Here is a 12,949-nt window from a genome sequence, read left to right as displayed (position 1 = left end):
AATGTTCTACGTAGATTTACATCAGATGTGAAGATCAAAAGCATCTCAGTTGTTGGTGGTGCTGATGGGACAAGTCCTGCAAAGATGAGAGCGTAAGTCCTAATAGTTGACTTCTTATATGTTATTTGCTGTAGCGTCATAAGTTAGTAACCTGTGGTTCACTAATATTCATTATTTGTCGAGCCAGTTTTTGTTGCCATATTAACATGTTCTGTTTATTGTGTAAATGTAGTTTCATCAATCGGGACGGTATTGATTTTTCAGATGCTCAGAATATGCAACCTGTTCAGGTAAAGTAATGTATTGGCTTCTTTGAGGGATTGCGCTTATGATTAATCACTTGTTGGCTTATTTGATCTCCCAGGAGTGGGACTTGGTTGAAAATCTGCAAGGAGTTCTGGAGTACCAGACAAGGTAAACTTTCCAGGCCATAAATGGAGTTGGTGTCCTATATTTATAAGTTTTTTTTTTTTTTTTTTTTGGGACGCAGTTCATTTCTTTTTTCTTCTCTTATTGAGGTAAAGTTTGGTGAAGCTTCCACATTTCAGCACGACATCTTGAACTGCAATTTGTAGAACTTAATTATCGGTTTTGACTTCTGATAGTTTATCTGTATGCTCAATCAGATATTCTAGGTTTCAAAGTGTGGGAAATATTACATTGCATTTTCCAGAGAACTTCGGTGGTGGGACATGTCAAATACATTACATTGGCTTAAAAGGAGAAGCAACGCAGGTATTTTGGTTACAATAGTTGGAATCTTGTATTTTTAGTGTTTGAATGTTATATGATTGTTTGTTCTTCAGCTGAAGAGAGATGTTGTCGCTACCATTGTTTATGAAGTCATGCCAAATCCTTCTGATCACAAGTAAGTTCCATTTGGCCATTCAGAAACTTATTCGCTAAGGGGCCCTGTCTTACATGTGATTAATGTCAGTCTTGTGAAATGCTTGTGATAACATGGTTCTTGATGTAGTAGTTAGTGAACAAAAAGAATTTATGTAGTTATGCCAAACTCATTTGAAATGAGGCTCACTTTGTTGTGTTGAATCAGACTTGTGAACCCGCTTCTTGGGACATGGCCACATCATTATATGGATTATATGCGCATTTTTTTCTTTGCTGAGTACACTATTGTTTCCAAGTGCTAAACACTTAACGCTAGTTCTTTGAATTCACTCTAGATCCATTTTGAAATGTTGGATTTGTGCGCAGAACACAAGCTGAGACGGGTGGTGGCCTATCACAAGTCGAATGACGTTTATGACTATCTGAGCAGCTGGTGCTTCCTAGAATAGCAGTTTACTTTGACACAACTCTCATCAAGGATAGATCTCCCCAGTAACTCTAGAAATACCCCCGTCTGTTCTAAATATTCGAAAATCTCTTTTTCTAGAATGCTAATGCAGTTCGTATCTTTGGATAACTAATTATCTTTTGGTGAAAATAAAATGCTGTGAATTTTTCAATAGTTTAAAATTAAAAAATGTCATGCCCCAGCTCTGTGGCACGTCTACAAGACTACAACAGTAAGTGTCGGCCTTCTACGCAAGCAGGAGGGCTCAACCTATTTTAGTTCGCTCTCATTGTCCATCTTACTCTACAATAATGTGTGCTACATTCATTCCGCCTATTTTTCGCATTTTGATGTGCTGTTTGGCAAGATTAACCACCTATTTTGTACAAGTTATTTAAAATTCATTTTTTTCAAACTGATTCTCATTTGCACATTTTCTCCATAAATAATTTTGCACGTGAATTCATAATTTTTTATTTTTCTTTTTAATCACACGTTCTCTAAAAAATATATATTTTTTACAAAATTTATTTTTAAAAAATTGACATCAACATAGGCAATAATAATGATGAACTCATTGATTTTTTTGCGTTTTAATCACACGTTTTCTAGAAAAAGAAATTTATTTTTAAAAAATTGACGTCAAACGGGCCCTTAAGTTGATTCTGACTACGCGGATTTTGATATTTATTAAGAGAACTGGTTTTGCATGATTCCTTCCGTTGGATTGAGCTCAATTAGACTGGTTGGAAAATGAAAGAAGTTTTTTACCGTAAGAATAATTCAGGTATTTTAAAGAAATTTGAAAATATTACAAATCAGGTGATTTTTAGGTATTCTGATTAAAATCAATCAGTACATAGGGGGTGTTTGGATGGAACATAATAGGTAACATTTCGATTCCGTCAAGAATGGGATTGCGTTATAATTGGGTAGAATATAGTTCCAATATGTATTAAATTGGATGTACAGATGATGATGTTACAGACCTTTTAGAGGTCAATCTCATGAAGGTAGGGCCCATGTGGGACCCGATACATTAAAAAATGGCCAAAAATAACACCGATCTCATTCATTGTGATTGATCTGTAAAACATATATAAGAATCCTCCCCTAAGTCCTCCTAACATACACTTTTCGAATTATCAATAGCTACAATTATTTAGCGGCGCGCGCTTTTCGTCTCAGCTAGGTTTACGCTTTCCACTGGTAACTGACAGGAAACCTAAAATCAAAAACACTCAATAATCTCCGTAGTCAAAAACCACGTAAGTCTCCAATTCACGTACTTGTTTCGTTGAATTCTTTTATTTATCATCGAAGAAGTTAACTCTTCCGTGGATATTTTAAAATTCCTACTTTGAACATCAGAATTACGCTAGAGGTTTTTAATTGTGTGTTTAACGCGAGCTGCTAATGGATTTTTAGAGAAGAAATTGGAGAAATGTTGAGTTTCATTAACAGATGGATTATTAAAGCTCAGCAGTTCGTTCTCCAAGTTCTTTGCAGGGAAATGAACTAAATATTTAAACCTGTTATTGGTTTGGGGTGGTTCAACATAGCGAAAGTATTGTTCTTTTGATATATTAGAAAGGCATATAAACAGAATTGGGCACCAGTGAGACTTGGTCCAATCCGTGCAGTTTGTTTCTATCTGTAACATGTCTCTGACTGGGGTTGTGTTGTCTATGTTTTATTTCAGATAAGCTAATTCAAGCTTCAATTTTTTATTTTTATTTTCAATTGCATGCATATTTTCAAGCTACGTCTTGGTTTACACCTAATTTTTCTGTTTACTATTTTGATAGCGAACAGACATGCAGGCTTGTAGTGGATTTGCAGTTATGGGTTCCATTCAACAGCCAATTTGGACCAAGGAATCGGTTTTTCCTTTAAAAGGGCTTGGTGTTGGTGGATGCTCAAACCTTGTTAAATTTAGTTCAGTTAAACCCTGCCGTTCATCTCAACTTGAAGGGAACTTAGTCAGTGGGAGGCCACCCACTTCTGTGTTTGTTCCTGAGCCCGAAACTGAAGGTAGTGATCATTCTGAGTTTATGTAGTAACTTATTTACAGGCATCACAGAACTATGGATTATCATGATATCTGCTATATATTTGGGAAATTTAATTGCTAGTTTGGAGTATGCCAGTTTGCTTGAGTATGTGTGAACCATCTTCGTCAGGATGCCCATGCGCTTGTGTGTAGATATGTCTATCTTTTGTTTATTTCCTTTACTCTTAAACATATTTCCTTGCTGCTTGAAGTTCTGCATATGATTCTGGTAGGATAAATGGAGAAGATGACAATGTTTCTTGTGTTAATGTTTGAAATCTGAAATTTGACAATCCAATTTTTCCTGAGACAAACTGCAGCACTGTAGGGATCTACTTCATAATGGAGAGTGACCAATGGCATAAGCACCTTAGGATTGGCTTCCTAGTTAAATTGTCCTCAATTTTGAGTTTCCAGTTAACTTTATTACTTGGTAGAATCAGAACTTAGCCTTAAATATAGGTCTCTGTTTTAATGTGTATTCACTTCAATTAAATCTGATAATCTAATTCAAGGCAGTTGGATTTCATTTAAAACCTAAAACTTCGTCTTGAATCCAAGTATCCGTTGCTTCCACCTGTGTTAAATTACTTCTGTGACGTTTCTTAGGGATGATTGCTAAAGTTAGATTCTATAATTTTCTTTAAAAAACTTTGACTTGACATTAAATTTGATTATTCATCACTGGGATTCATTTGATTTTAAACTTGCGGTACTTATTCACTGGTGTGAATTTGAATAATTAGGTGCTGGGAGTAGCTTTGTGGACTATAACTTGAGTGAATCTGATCCTGAGGTTCGTACCATTATTGACAAAGAGAAGAATCGCCAATTTAGAAGCTTGGAACTTATTGCTTCGGAGAATTTCACATCTCGAGCAGTGATGGAAGCAGTTGGTTCTTGTTTAACTAATAAATACTCTGAAGGGCTACCTGGCAAAAGGTAAGCTGTATGGATTTATATTAGGAGGGAGGGATATACAGATGGAGAGATAAGCAATTATACATTATCTTGAATTTATCATTATCTACTATGGATAAAAAATTTCATTCGTTCAGGTACTATGGTGGCAATGAGTTCATTGATGAACTTGAAGTTCTTTGTCAAAAGAGGGCTCTTGCAGCATTTAGTTTGGATGCAAAGAAATGGGGTGTAAATGTTCAGCCATTATCTGGTTCTCCAGCTAATTTTGAAGTTTACACGGCAATTCTTAATCCTCATGACCGCATAATGGTAAGTTGTATGCTGTCTGCAGCCATTTTAATCAATTTATAGTAATACCTGGATTTATATGTACTCATGTATTTTTTATTCACTTCAGGGTTTGGATTTACCTCATGGGGGTCATTTATCCCATGGTTTTATGACTCCCAAGAGAAGGGTGTCAGGCACGTCTATTTATTTCGAATCCATGCCCTATCGGCTTGATGAATCTACAGGTCTGTGTCTCTGTTGTGAATCGGGTTGCAGTACTGATTCATAGATAAACCATAGTTATTAGTTGATTTTAATTTTTTTTTTTTTTTTTTTAAACAGGTCTTGTGGACTACGATATGCTTGAGAAAACAGCTACTCTCTTTCGACCAAAACTTATTATTGCTGGTGCTAGTGCTTATCCTCGGGATTTTGACTATCCACGAATGAGAAAGGTACGTTCATATACTAATTTATATCATCGTTGTTTGATTAGAGAAACTTTTTTCGTGCGTTTGGTCTTGATCAGTTTCGGTATCTAATTATTTGTTTTTAATATGCCTTTTAGATAGCAGATGCTGTTGGTGCTTTTCTCATGATGGATATGGCTCACATTAGTGGACTTGTTTCTGCTGCTGTTGTTGCTAATCCTTTTGATTATTGTGACATTGTAACAACCACAACACACAAGGTAGGTCTTGATTCTTGAACGGAGATATGAACCGAGAGGCTCCAAATCTTTTTATGTTCTTTCATAAATTTTCTTATCATGTGAAACTTAGAATAGTTATGATTTTGAACTCGTCAAATTATCTAGGTGACAGCCTTCTTTGTAGTTGCCATACATCATGTGAACTAACAACCAACTCATAACTCTGTACTTATCTGGATCTGAAGCACCTTTCAAGATGTGCTGGCCATATCTCTGTAACAATTATTTGTTAATCCTTCCTTTTAAAATGTGCAGCTCCCAAAGAAAAAAAGGGACACCATCACGGGTGATGGAAGAACAATTATCTTTTAAGTTGTGAATCTGCTATAGAACCAATTGGAATATGTATGTTTAGAATTTTTGGAGCAATATTATAGGTTTCATTAGCCGATCTTCTTGTTTGGTAGAAGTGCATGTGTACAGTTGACTGTTTGGTACAAGCTTGGGACTGAGCAGCTTGCCTGTTACAACTATGCTTCATTTATGCATATTTTCTGTGTTACAGCTATTAATGTGGTCCCAGTAGAATTGTACTTCAGTGCATTATATAACTTGGACATATTTCTTCAGTCTCTCAGGGGTCCTAGAGGGGGCATGATCTTTTTCAGGAAGGATCCTGTTCTGGGAGTTGATCTAGAATCTGCCATTAACAATGCTGTTTTCCCAGGTTTACAGGTTTGTAAATTCCCATCTTTGCTGGTTATATACTGGTGAATATGATCTAAATATTCATATTTTCAGCCTTGAAATTAGAAAATATACTGAATTTGAAATTATTTTTTGGCTATTATCTTGAACAGGGAGGTCCCCATAACCACACAATCGGTGGACTTGCCGTTTGTTTGAAAAATGCAAAATCACCGGAGTTCAAGGCTTATCAAAACAAGGTAAATGTTGCTTTATTTTGGTTAATGCACAACCCTGTATTACTCCATATTTGACACCATTATTTCATCTCTCAGGTGGTCTCTAATTGTAGAGCTCTTGCAAGCCGCTTGATGGAATTGGGATACAAACTGGTATCTGGAGGCAGCGATAACCATTTAGTTCTTGTGGACCTCCGGCCCTTGGTGAGTTTCTGGTTTCTATTTCCCAGTTGTACATTTAAAAACTCGTAAACATGTCATATATTATATATCAATCAACCTTTGCCTGCTTCATAGGGAATCGACGGTGCCAGAGTGGAGAAAATTCTTGATATGGCATCCATCACCCTCAACAAAAATTCAGTACCTGGTGAGTTCCATGTGGTTTTGATGTCATAGATGCCTAAACTACGTGTCTTATTTACATTGTTCATGTTGAAGGTGATAAAAGTGCACTGGTACCTGGGGGAATACGTATAGGATCACCTGCTATGACTACCAGAGGTTTCGGTGAAGATGAGTTCGTTTCAATTGCAAACTTCATTCATGAGGGTGTGCAAATTACTCTAGAAGCTAAGAAATCTGTCTCGGGCTCTAAGATCCAAGATTTTATGAAATTTGTGACATCCCCAGACTTCCCGTTGATTGACCGTGTGTTGGATCTGCAAAGAAGAGTCGAGGCGTTCACAACCCGATTCCCATTACCTGGCTTGTAACTCTCATATTTCAAGCAAACTTGTTGCAGTCTTATTGGATAATAGACTCCCGTATCTTCTTAATGCAAGTTGGGAATCGGCTTTATACGAGTCGGAACATTTGACAAGTTTCCACATTGGGTTTGGTTACCTGTAATGTGTAATCATGATCTTTATCTGAATATGTTGTGAGGAAAAAAATAAAAACTTGAAGCTTTTTTTATGCTGGCAGAAACTATTTCCCATTGTCTTCACTTACCCTCCTTGAACGAAATCTTGGTAGAACATGTTTGGTACATATTAGTGGGATAGTATAACTAAAAGGATTATCTTTTTTCTTTAACTCGTAAACGCTACCAAACAAGCAAGTATTGTACAATCTAAGCATGCTTTCACATTATCGAAAATTCATCATGAAGGCCATCAAGTTCCCCTCTAAGACTGTGTTGCTGAATAATCAAAACGGAGGCTGTTGTCGAGTAATCAGAAGCCGAAAGGATGTCTCCTATGGGGCCAAGCTCTGGGCACTCCTCCCAATCGTTCATCCCTACCGTTAAAACTGAGTTTACTCTTCCGCCTCGACCTACAATGATAAGTCCATATTGCCCTTCAAGCGACCTTAGCGTCGAAAATGTCTGGCCGGAATTATCAAGGTACTTTTCCATGTAAGCTACATGTCCTCCAGCCACATGCCTGTCATAAAACTCAGCGAAGCCTTCATCATCAAGTTTCATCTCCTCTTGGTACTCAGCTGTATTAGCCTTTGCTATAGTGATTCTTGATGAAACAGTATCTCCACTGGCCTCGAAAAGGAACCTTATGACTGTCAACTTCACTCCAGGATGGCACGCTACGCGTCCAGCATAGGCAAGAGCCTCCCGGTCGTCTTTCCCACCAATGAAAATAACTGCTGCATAGAGGGATATTGAGGTTCTTGATATTGTCGTCGTTCCAAGACCCCGGTCTACTAATATTCCTATCGAGCACGGGGCATTGCGAAGAACCTGTCAAACAACAACAACAACGATAAAGACGTAACCATTAAGGTTTGCTTGTTTTGTTTATTTAACTTACATCATTATATACTTTCTAAACACGAGTATATACAATATTTGGAAAGGTGAATTAGACAATATTACATTCTAACAATCTATATTGCATATTGAACATGCACTTCATTATATCCATACCTTGCGATTAACATGTCGAAACCCCGAAAGACCGATAGTAAGTCTTCCCCCTGCTTCTTGTTGCTTGTGAAATGGCAATACTATTAAGGAAACCATAAGATCCTCAGCCAAAATACAGATATCTTGCTGCATGCTGTTCATAGTGGAAAGAGCAAGCATTCGCTTAACACTAATTCCATCTCCGTCCTTATTCAGGTAATCATTAACTGCATTTGTTATTTGCTCTCTCATTCCAACAACAGTTGGATCAGTCACAATCAAGTCATCCACACCGTCACTGTGTGTTAATGTTGCAGCTATCCTATCTGTTAATTCTATCACGTCAGTCAGAAAAACCATGATACCGGGGTCGGCTGGTCCTCGAGAAATCTCCATGAAATTTGTAACTGACGAAACACTTTGTGACCCATGTATGCAGAGTAGAATTCGGAGCTCGTTTGCTGGACTGTGCCATTGAACTGCCATTCTTTGTGTAGGCGAGCGTTTCCTGGCACGGTCAATGATGTTTGTGACGACAAATGGCAAGTAGACAATGGTAAGCAAGGTTACAAATACCATGAAAATGCTCGTGGAAATACTCGAAAGCTTCATCTGCATTTGATCAAGAAAATTTCAGAAACAATTAGTCCAACAGCTTGCTGATATTATGGTGCATAGTTGTGTCGGTACTGCATACCAAACATGAGTAAGAGGCTTACATTCGAGGCAATTATAGCCAGGTAGACCTGGAAATGACCCTTGATGTTGAGCAGCAACCCAATTTCGATTGATTCTTGCCAATGAAAACCTAACATCACCCCAGAAACCACAGATCCAAGAACCTTTCCAATAGTGGCAATCAAGTAAAGGAAAAATAATTTTGCCCATGTTCCTATATGGCCAGCCCCAAAATGAGACAATGGAGCTTCTGTGCCTACCCAGAAGAAGAAAAGTGGATAGAAAATAGTGGCAAAGAAATAGTTCACTTTACTGATCATCATTTTTGCTATCCTTCCTTCCCTTGGCATAAACAATCCAGCCAAGAATGCACTTAATACGCTATTATAGTCCCCAAAAACAGGCGAAAAGCAACAAACCATAACAACAAATGCCACAGAAACAACTAAATGTGAACCTTTCATGGATTTTCCATCAGGATTTTCGCGATTCACCCAATTCATTAGCAGGGGAGTCACCTTGGCTGCTAAGACTGTTTCAATCAAAATAAGTGAAGACATTCTTAGAATGTTCTTCGAGTACCTATAATAGAAATTATTTGAGGGATCGAAGATTATAAACCCAATGCAGATCAGGAGTGTTGATATTAAGTCACTGTGTACTCCAGCAGATACAACAAAACGCCCAATATCCGACTTCCCAATCTTGAGATCAGTTATTAGGCGAGCTAGCAGTGGAGAAGCCGTCCCAGAGAGTATAATTGCAAGACAGATATTGAATGTAACATTTTGAGTTTCAGGGAAATTCAAGAACGGAGTCAGTAAACAACCTATAATAAACGTCGTGAGAACTCCCGAACACGCCACTTTCGCCTCCCGAAGAGGTATCTGAAGAAAAATGTGTGGATCTATTTCTAGGCCTACAACAAACATATGGCAAATCATCCCACCTTCTACTATATATGTTAGGGTTTTCTGTATCTCACCACCATTTGTTTGTTTACGTATGAACGGCATATTGCTTAGAAACAGGCCTACCTGCAAGGAGTCAATATTAATATAACAGAAGATTCTAAGACTATACTACGTACCAAACATGCACGTACATGAGTATTTAAGAAAAGGAATTTACGATGGATTCGGAAATTATTCTGGGTTGAGACATGGGGCGCAAGAAAATGTGCAAGAAGTTGCATAAGAACACAAGGAAGAAGAATCCCAGCATGTACACTGCAATGGTTGCCAATTTGTAGGAGATCTGAGTGGTGCATCTGGCCTCCATATTCTTGAAATCTGTGTAGTTTCTGTTCAGGAATTCCATTCTTTCTTCTTCTTGCAATCTAATATACACAATAATGATTTACAGTTTCTAAATTTACAAAAAGCTAAAGATTTCCTTTGAGTAAGAATTAAAATGCAGAAGAGAGAGTATTCTCTGAGATTTCGCGGATCTCGTTTTTAACTTACTGCGTGGATTGAGGTGTTTATGTGGTTCTTAATTCCAATTCCAAGTCTGATTAATAGTGTAAAAATGAATTAAGTTTACTGTTGAATTACATGTTAAATTCATAACTTTTCAAAGTTTGACACGTAATATAATTCCCCACAATCAGAGTGGTACTACTTGGTGAAAATAAATTTGCCCAATTTGTTTTTCATCCATGCATCTAATCCTTAAATATCATATTAATTATGATTATGCTCAAAGAAATACTTCAACTTTGAAAATTTTAAACATGCAACTTTTTAAAATTGCAATTTGGTTTCTTAACTTTTCAAATATTGCAATTAAATCTCAAATTGCTATAAATTTTCAAATGATTCATATTGTTACCAATAAACATTAAGGGGGTGTTTGAGCCACATTATTTTGGTAATAATGTATTCTTGAATAGTGTATTGACGAAAAATGTGTGGTTAAAAAATGAAGAAAAGTTTTTTATCTGCGTGTAATATTATTTTTTTGAAAAATGTGTGGTTGAAATGATGTCAAATCACTGTTTAAGAATATATTTTTTTGGAATAATGTAGCTCAAACAAGCTCTAAGTTTTTGTCATTTCTATTTTCCAAAATTTTCACTTTGGTTCCTCAAGAATGAAAAGAATTCGAGTTTTATACTCAAAAGTTCACAAATTTTGCATTTAAGCCACTCATAAAAGTTTAAGGAATCGCACTCGAGGCTTCGGGTGATCAAGATATTCTATATGATTGTAATAAATGTTTATAAGATAGTACATATTTTTCTCCAATGTTAAAGTTTCGCATGTAAATGGTTTATATTTCGATGAATGGTGATTGTGTGGGCAAATCATGGAATATGTCTCGATGAGCACAAAAAATGATGTCGAATAACCTGGAAATTTTGATAGTAGAATCGAATTGTGACTTATATGTCAATGATGTATTGATTGCACAAAGCTTTGAAAAGAAGGGCAAAACCTACCGAGTTCGGAGGATTCAAACATGTCTAATAAAACTATTCAAAAGGAGAATTAGGTTTGGCTAACCACTCAAAGTCAGATACGAACGGTGCCATTAATAGAAAATCTCTTCATAGGAGAAGATGAGATTAACTATGACACAGATGTGCGTCCTTATGGCATATTGTTGATTGTCATGATTGATAGGAAGTATTTTACTGTCAATGACTACTAATTTTGCACATTGGTTTGACATTCATGTAGGATTTATGGTAAAATTTATGTCAAGATTTACGAAATCTCGATAGAGTCAAACATGGAAATTGTACTATTTTGTAATGAAATTATTTTGTTCAACGTAAGTTTTAAATTCTTTTAGCTCATGTTTGATATAGATGGAAAATCAGATTTTTAATAAATTTATGAAATGTGTGGTTAAAAAATTGTGAATCTCATAAATTTAATTGTTAACTTGGACCTAAAATTTAAATATGATTTTAATATGCACAAACATGAACTTAAATTGTTAATAACTTGGTTTTTAAGTGATTATACTCTTTCTGATGGAGTATATATGATAGTCCATGTTTCCAAAATTGTAACACTCTTGGATTTGTGTGAACTATCAGACGATCACTAAGTGGGGATGCTCGATCCAGCTTGAGCAAACTCTTTCCAAGCCCTGTTTGGACCCCATTAAAGTTATAATATATTTTCTCCCTCTTCTTTTCAGTCATATATTTTTCGATAAAATAATATTACACATAAATTGAAAACATTTCTTTCTTTTCCAACCATCAATTTTTCAAAAAAAATAAATAAATACTATTCTGAAAATTATAATACCAAATAATGGACCAAAAAAGGTTTTTCAATTTTTCTCAAGTATCATAATCAATAGTTGGAGAAGACAAAATTCTGGCTCATTTTTATTAGTGGAAGATTGTTGAAATGATTGCCCAAAAAGAAGGGATAAAAGTAAATTCTCTTTTCTTTTTTAAGGAAAAGATGCCAAAAGATAGAAAGGAAAGAACGGAAAAAATCACAAAGGGAAAAAAGTCACGAGTACAAGAAATTTTTGAAATTTTTGTTATTAAAGTTAACATGACAAAATGTTATTCGCTATGTCAAATGTTATCTGTGAACAATTTTTTGTCAAAATTGTCTGTACTTGTAGCATGATTGGAAAAGAACTAGTGAAATATCACACCTATCCATTATATATGGTAGAAGGTATGACCATTATATTCTATATTAGTTATTATAATTTTTCATACAATAGAATGACAAGACAAAAATGCCTTGATGCTTGTATTCACTTTGAGCTTCAAAATCCCTTTTAACAAAAATATTTACAAATATGGACAACAAGGAATTCTTCAATAACGTTTGGGTGATTTCGAAATGAAAGGGCAGGTAAATATTCTACAAAGTAGACAAACATTAGAAGGCAGTGTGTGACTCGATCCGTCCCGAATCACCTTAATGAACTCAACACGTGTCATGCGCAGGGGCGAATCCAGGACCAAAGTCCAGCTAGGGCGGAGATCGACCGTCAACGATCATAATAGTCCAATCATTTACTAAAATTTGGTTAAAAAAGATACCAAGTACACGGGGGAATTGAGCGGCCAACATCTTCTCAATTAAATTTTTTCCCTTACACTAGTTTCCTAACCATAAATTCCCAAATCAATAATCATAAGATTCATAACTCATGTCTCATGTCTCATAAAGCATAAATCATAAGTTCATAACTCAATATTTATAAGACTAATAAGTAATAACAATTAACACAATTTACAGACATGAGATAACAACATTCGTTATTATTTATTCAACAAATCAAGTAAAAATAGCCAACA

General features: G+C 35.9%; 3 protein-coding genes across 3 annotated transcripts; 2 read left to right on the top strand and 1 right to left on the bottom strand.

Annotated features, from left to right (window-relative positions):
• Positions 1-6: 6 nt before the first annotated feature.
• On the top strand, positions 7-1,472 carry LOC111385268 (PITH domain-containing protein 1). Its single transcript, XM_023009644.1, has 6 exons — positions 7-92; positions 233-290; positions 365-414; positions 627-735; positions 807-868; positions 1,216-1,472. The coding sequence occupies exons 1-6, from the start codon at positions 85-87 to the stop codon at positions 1,256-1,258; spliced, it is 330 nt and encodes a 109-aa protein (XP_022865412.1). The 5' UTR covers positions 7-84; the 3' UTR covers positions 1,259-1,472.
• A 908-nt stretch (positions 1,473-2,380) lies between these two features.
• On the top strand, positions 2,381-7,040 carry LOC111385239 (serine hydroxymethyltransferase 3, chloroplastic). The gene is made up of 12 exons (XM_023009612.1): positions 2,381-2,565; positions 3,106-3,331; positions 4,097-4,292; positions 4,409-4,583; positions 4,672-4,789; positions 4,887-4,999; positions 5,113-5,235; positions 5,827-5,931; positions 6,057-6,143; positions 6,219-6,326; positions 6,420-6,492; positions 6,564-7,040. The coding sequence occupies exons 2-12, from the start codon at positions 3,115-3,117 to the stop codon at positions 6,836-6,838; spliced, it is 1,590 nt and encodes a 529-aa protein (XP_022865380.1). The 5' UTR covers positions 2,381-2,565; positions 3,106-3,114; the 3' UTR covers positions 6,839-7,040.
• An 8-nt stretch (positions 7,041-7,048) lies between these two features.
• LOC111385238 (cation/H(+) antiporter 28) lies at positions 7,049-10,138 on the bottom strand. The gene is made up of 4 exons (XM_023009611.1): positions 9,796-10,138; positions 8,706-9,701; positions 8,008-8,598; positions 7,049-7,821 (listed from the first exon to the last, which is right to left on the bottom strand). Exons 1-4 carry the CDS (start codon positions 9,982-9,984, stop codon positions 7,210-7,212), a joined length of 2,388 nt encoding a protein of 795 aa, XP_022865379.1. The 5' UTR covers positions 9,985-10,138; the 3' UTR covers positions 7,049-7,209.
• Positions 10,139-12,949: the final 2,811 nt, after the last annotated feature.

Source organism: Olea europaea, unplaced genomic scaffold (genome assembly GCF_002742605.1).
Source record: "Olea europaea var. sylvestris unplaced genomic scaffold, O_europaea_v1 scaffold311, whole genome shotgun sequence".
Classification (NCBI taxonomy): domain Eukaryota; kingdom Viridiplantae; phylum Streptophyta; class Magnoliopsida; order Lamiales; family Oleaceae; genus Olea; species Olea europaea.
Note: the sequence above shows the minus strand (reverse complement) of the source record. Positions and strands in the feature narration are given on the sequence as shown.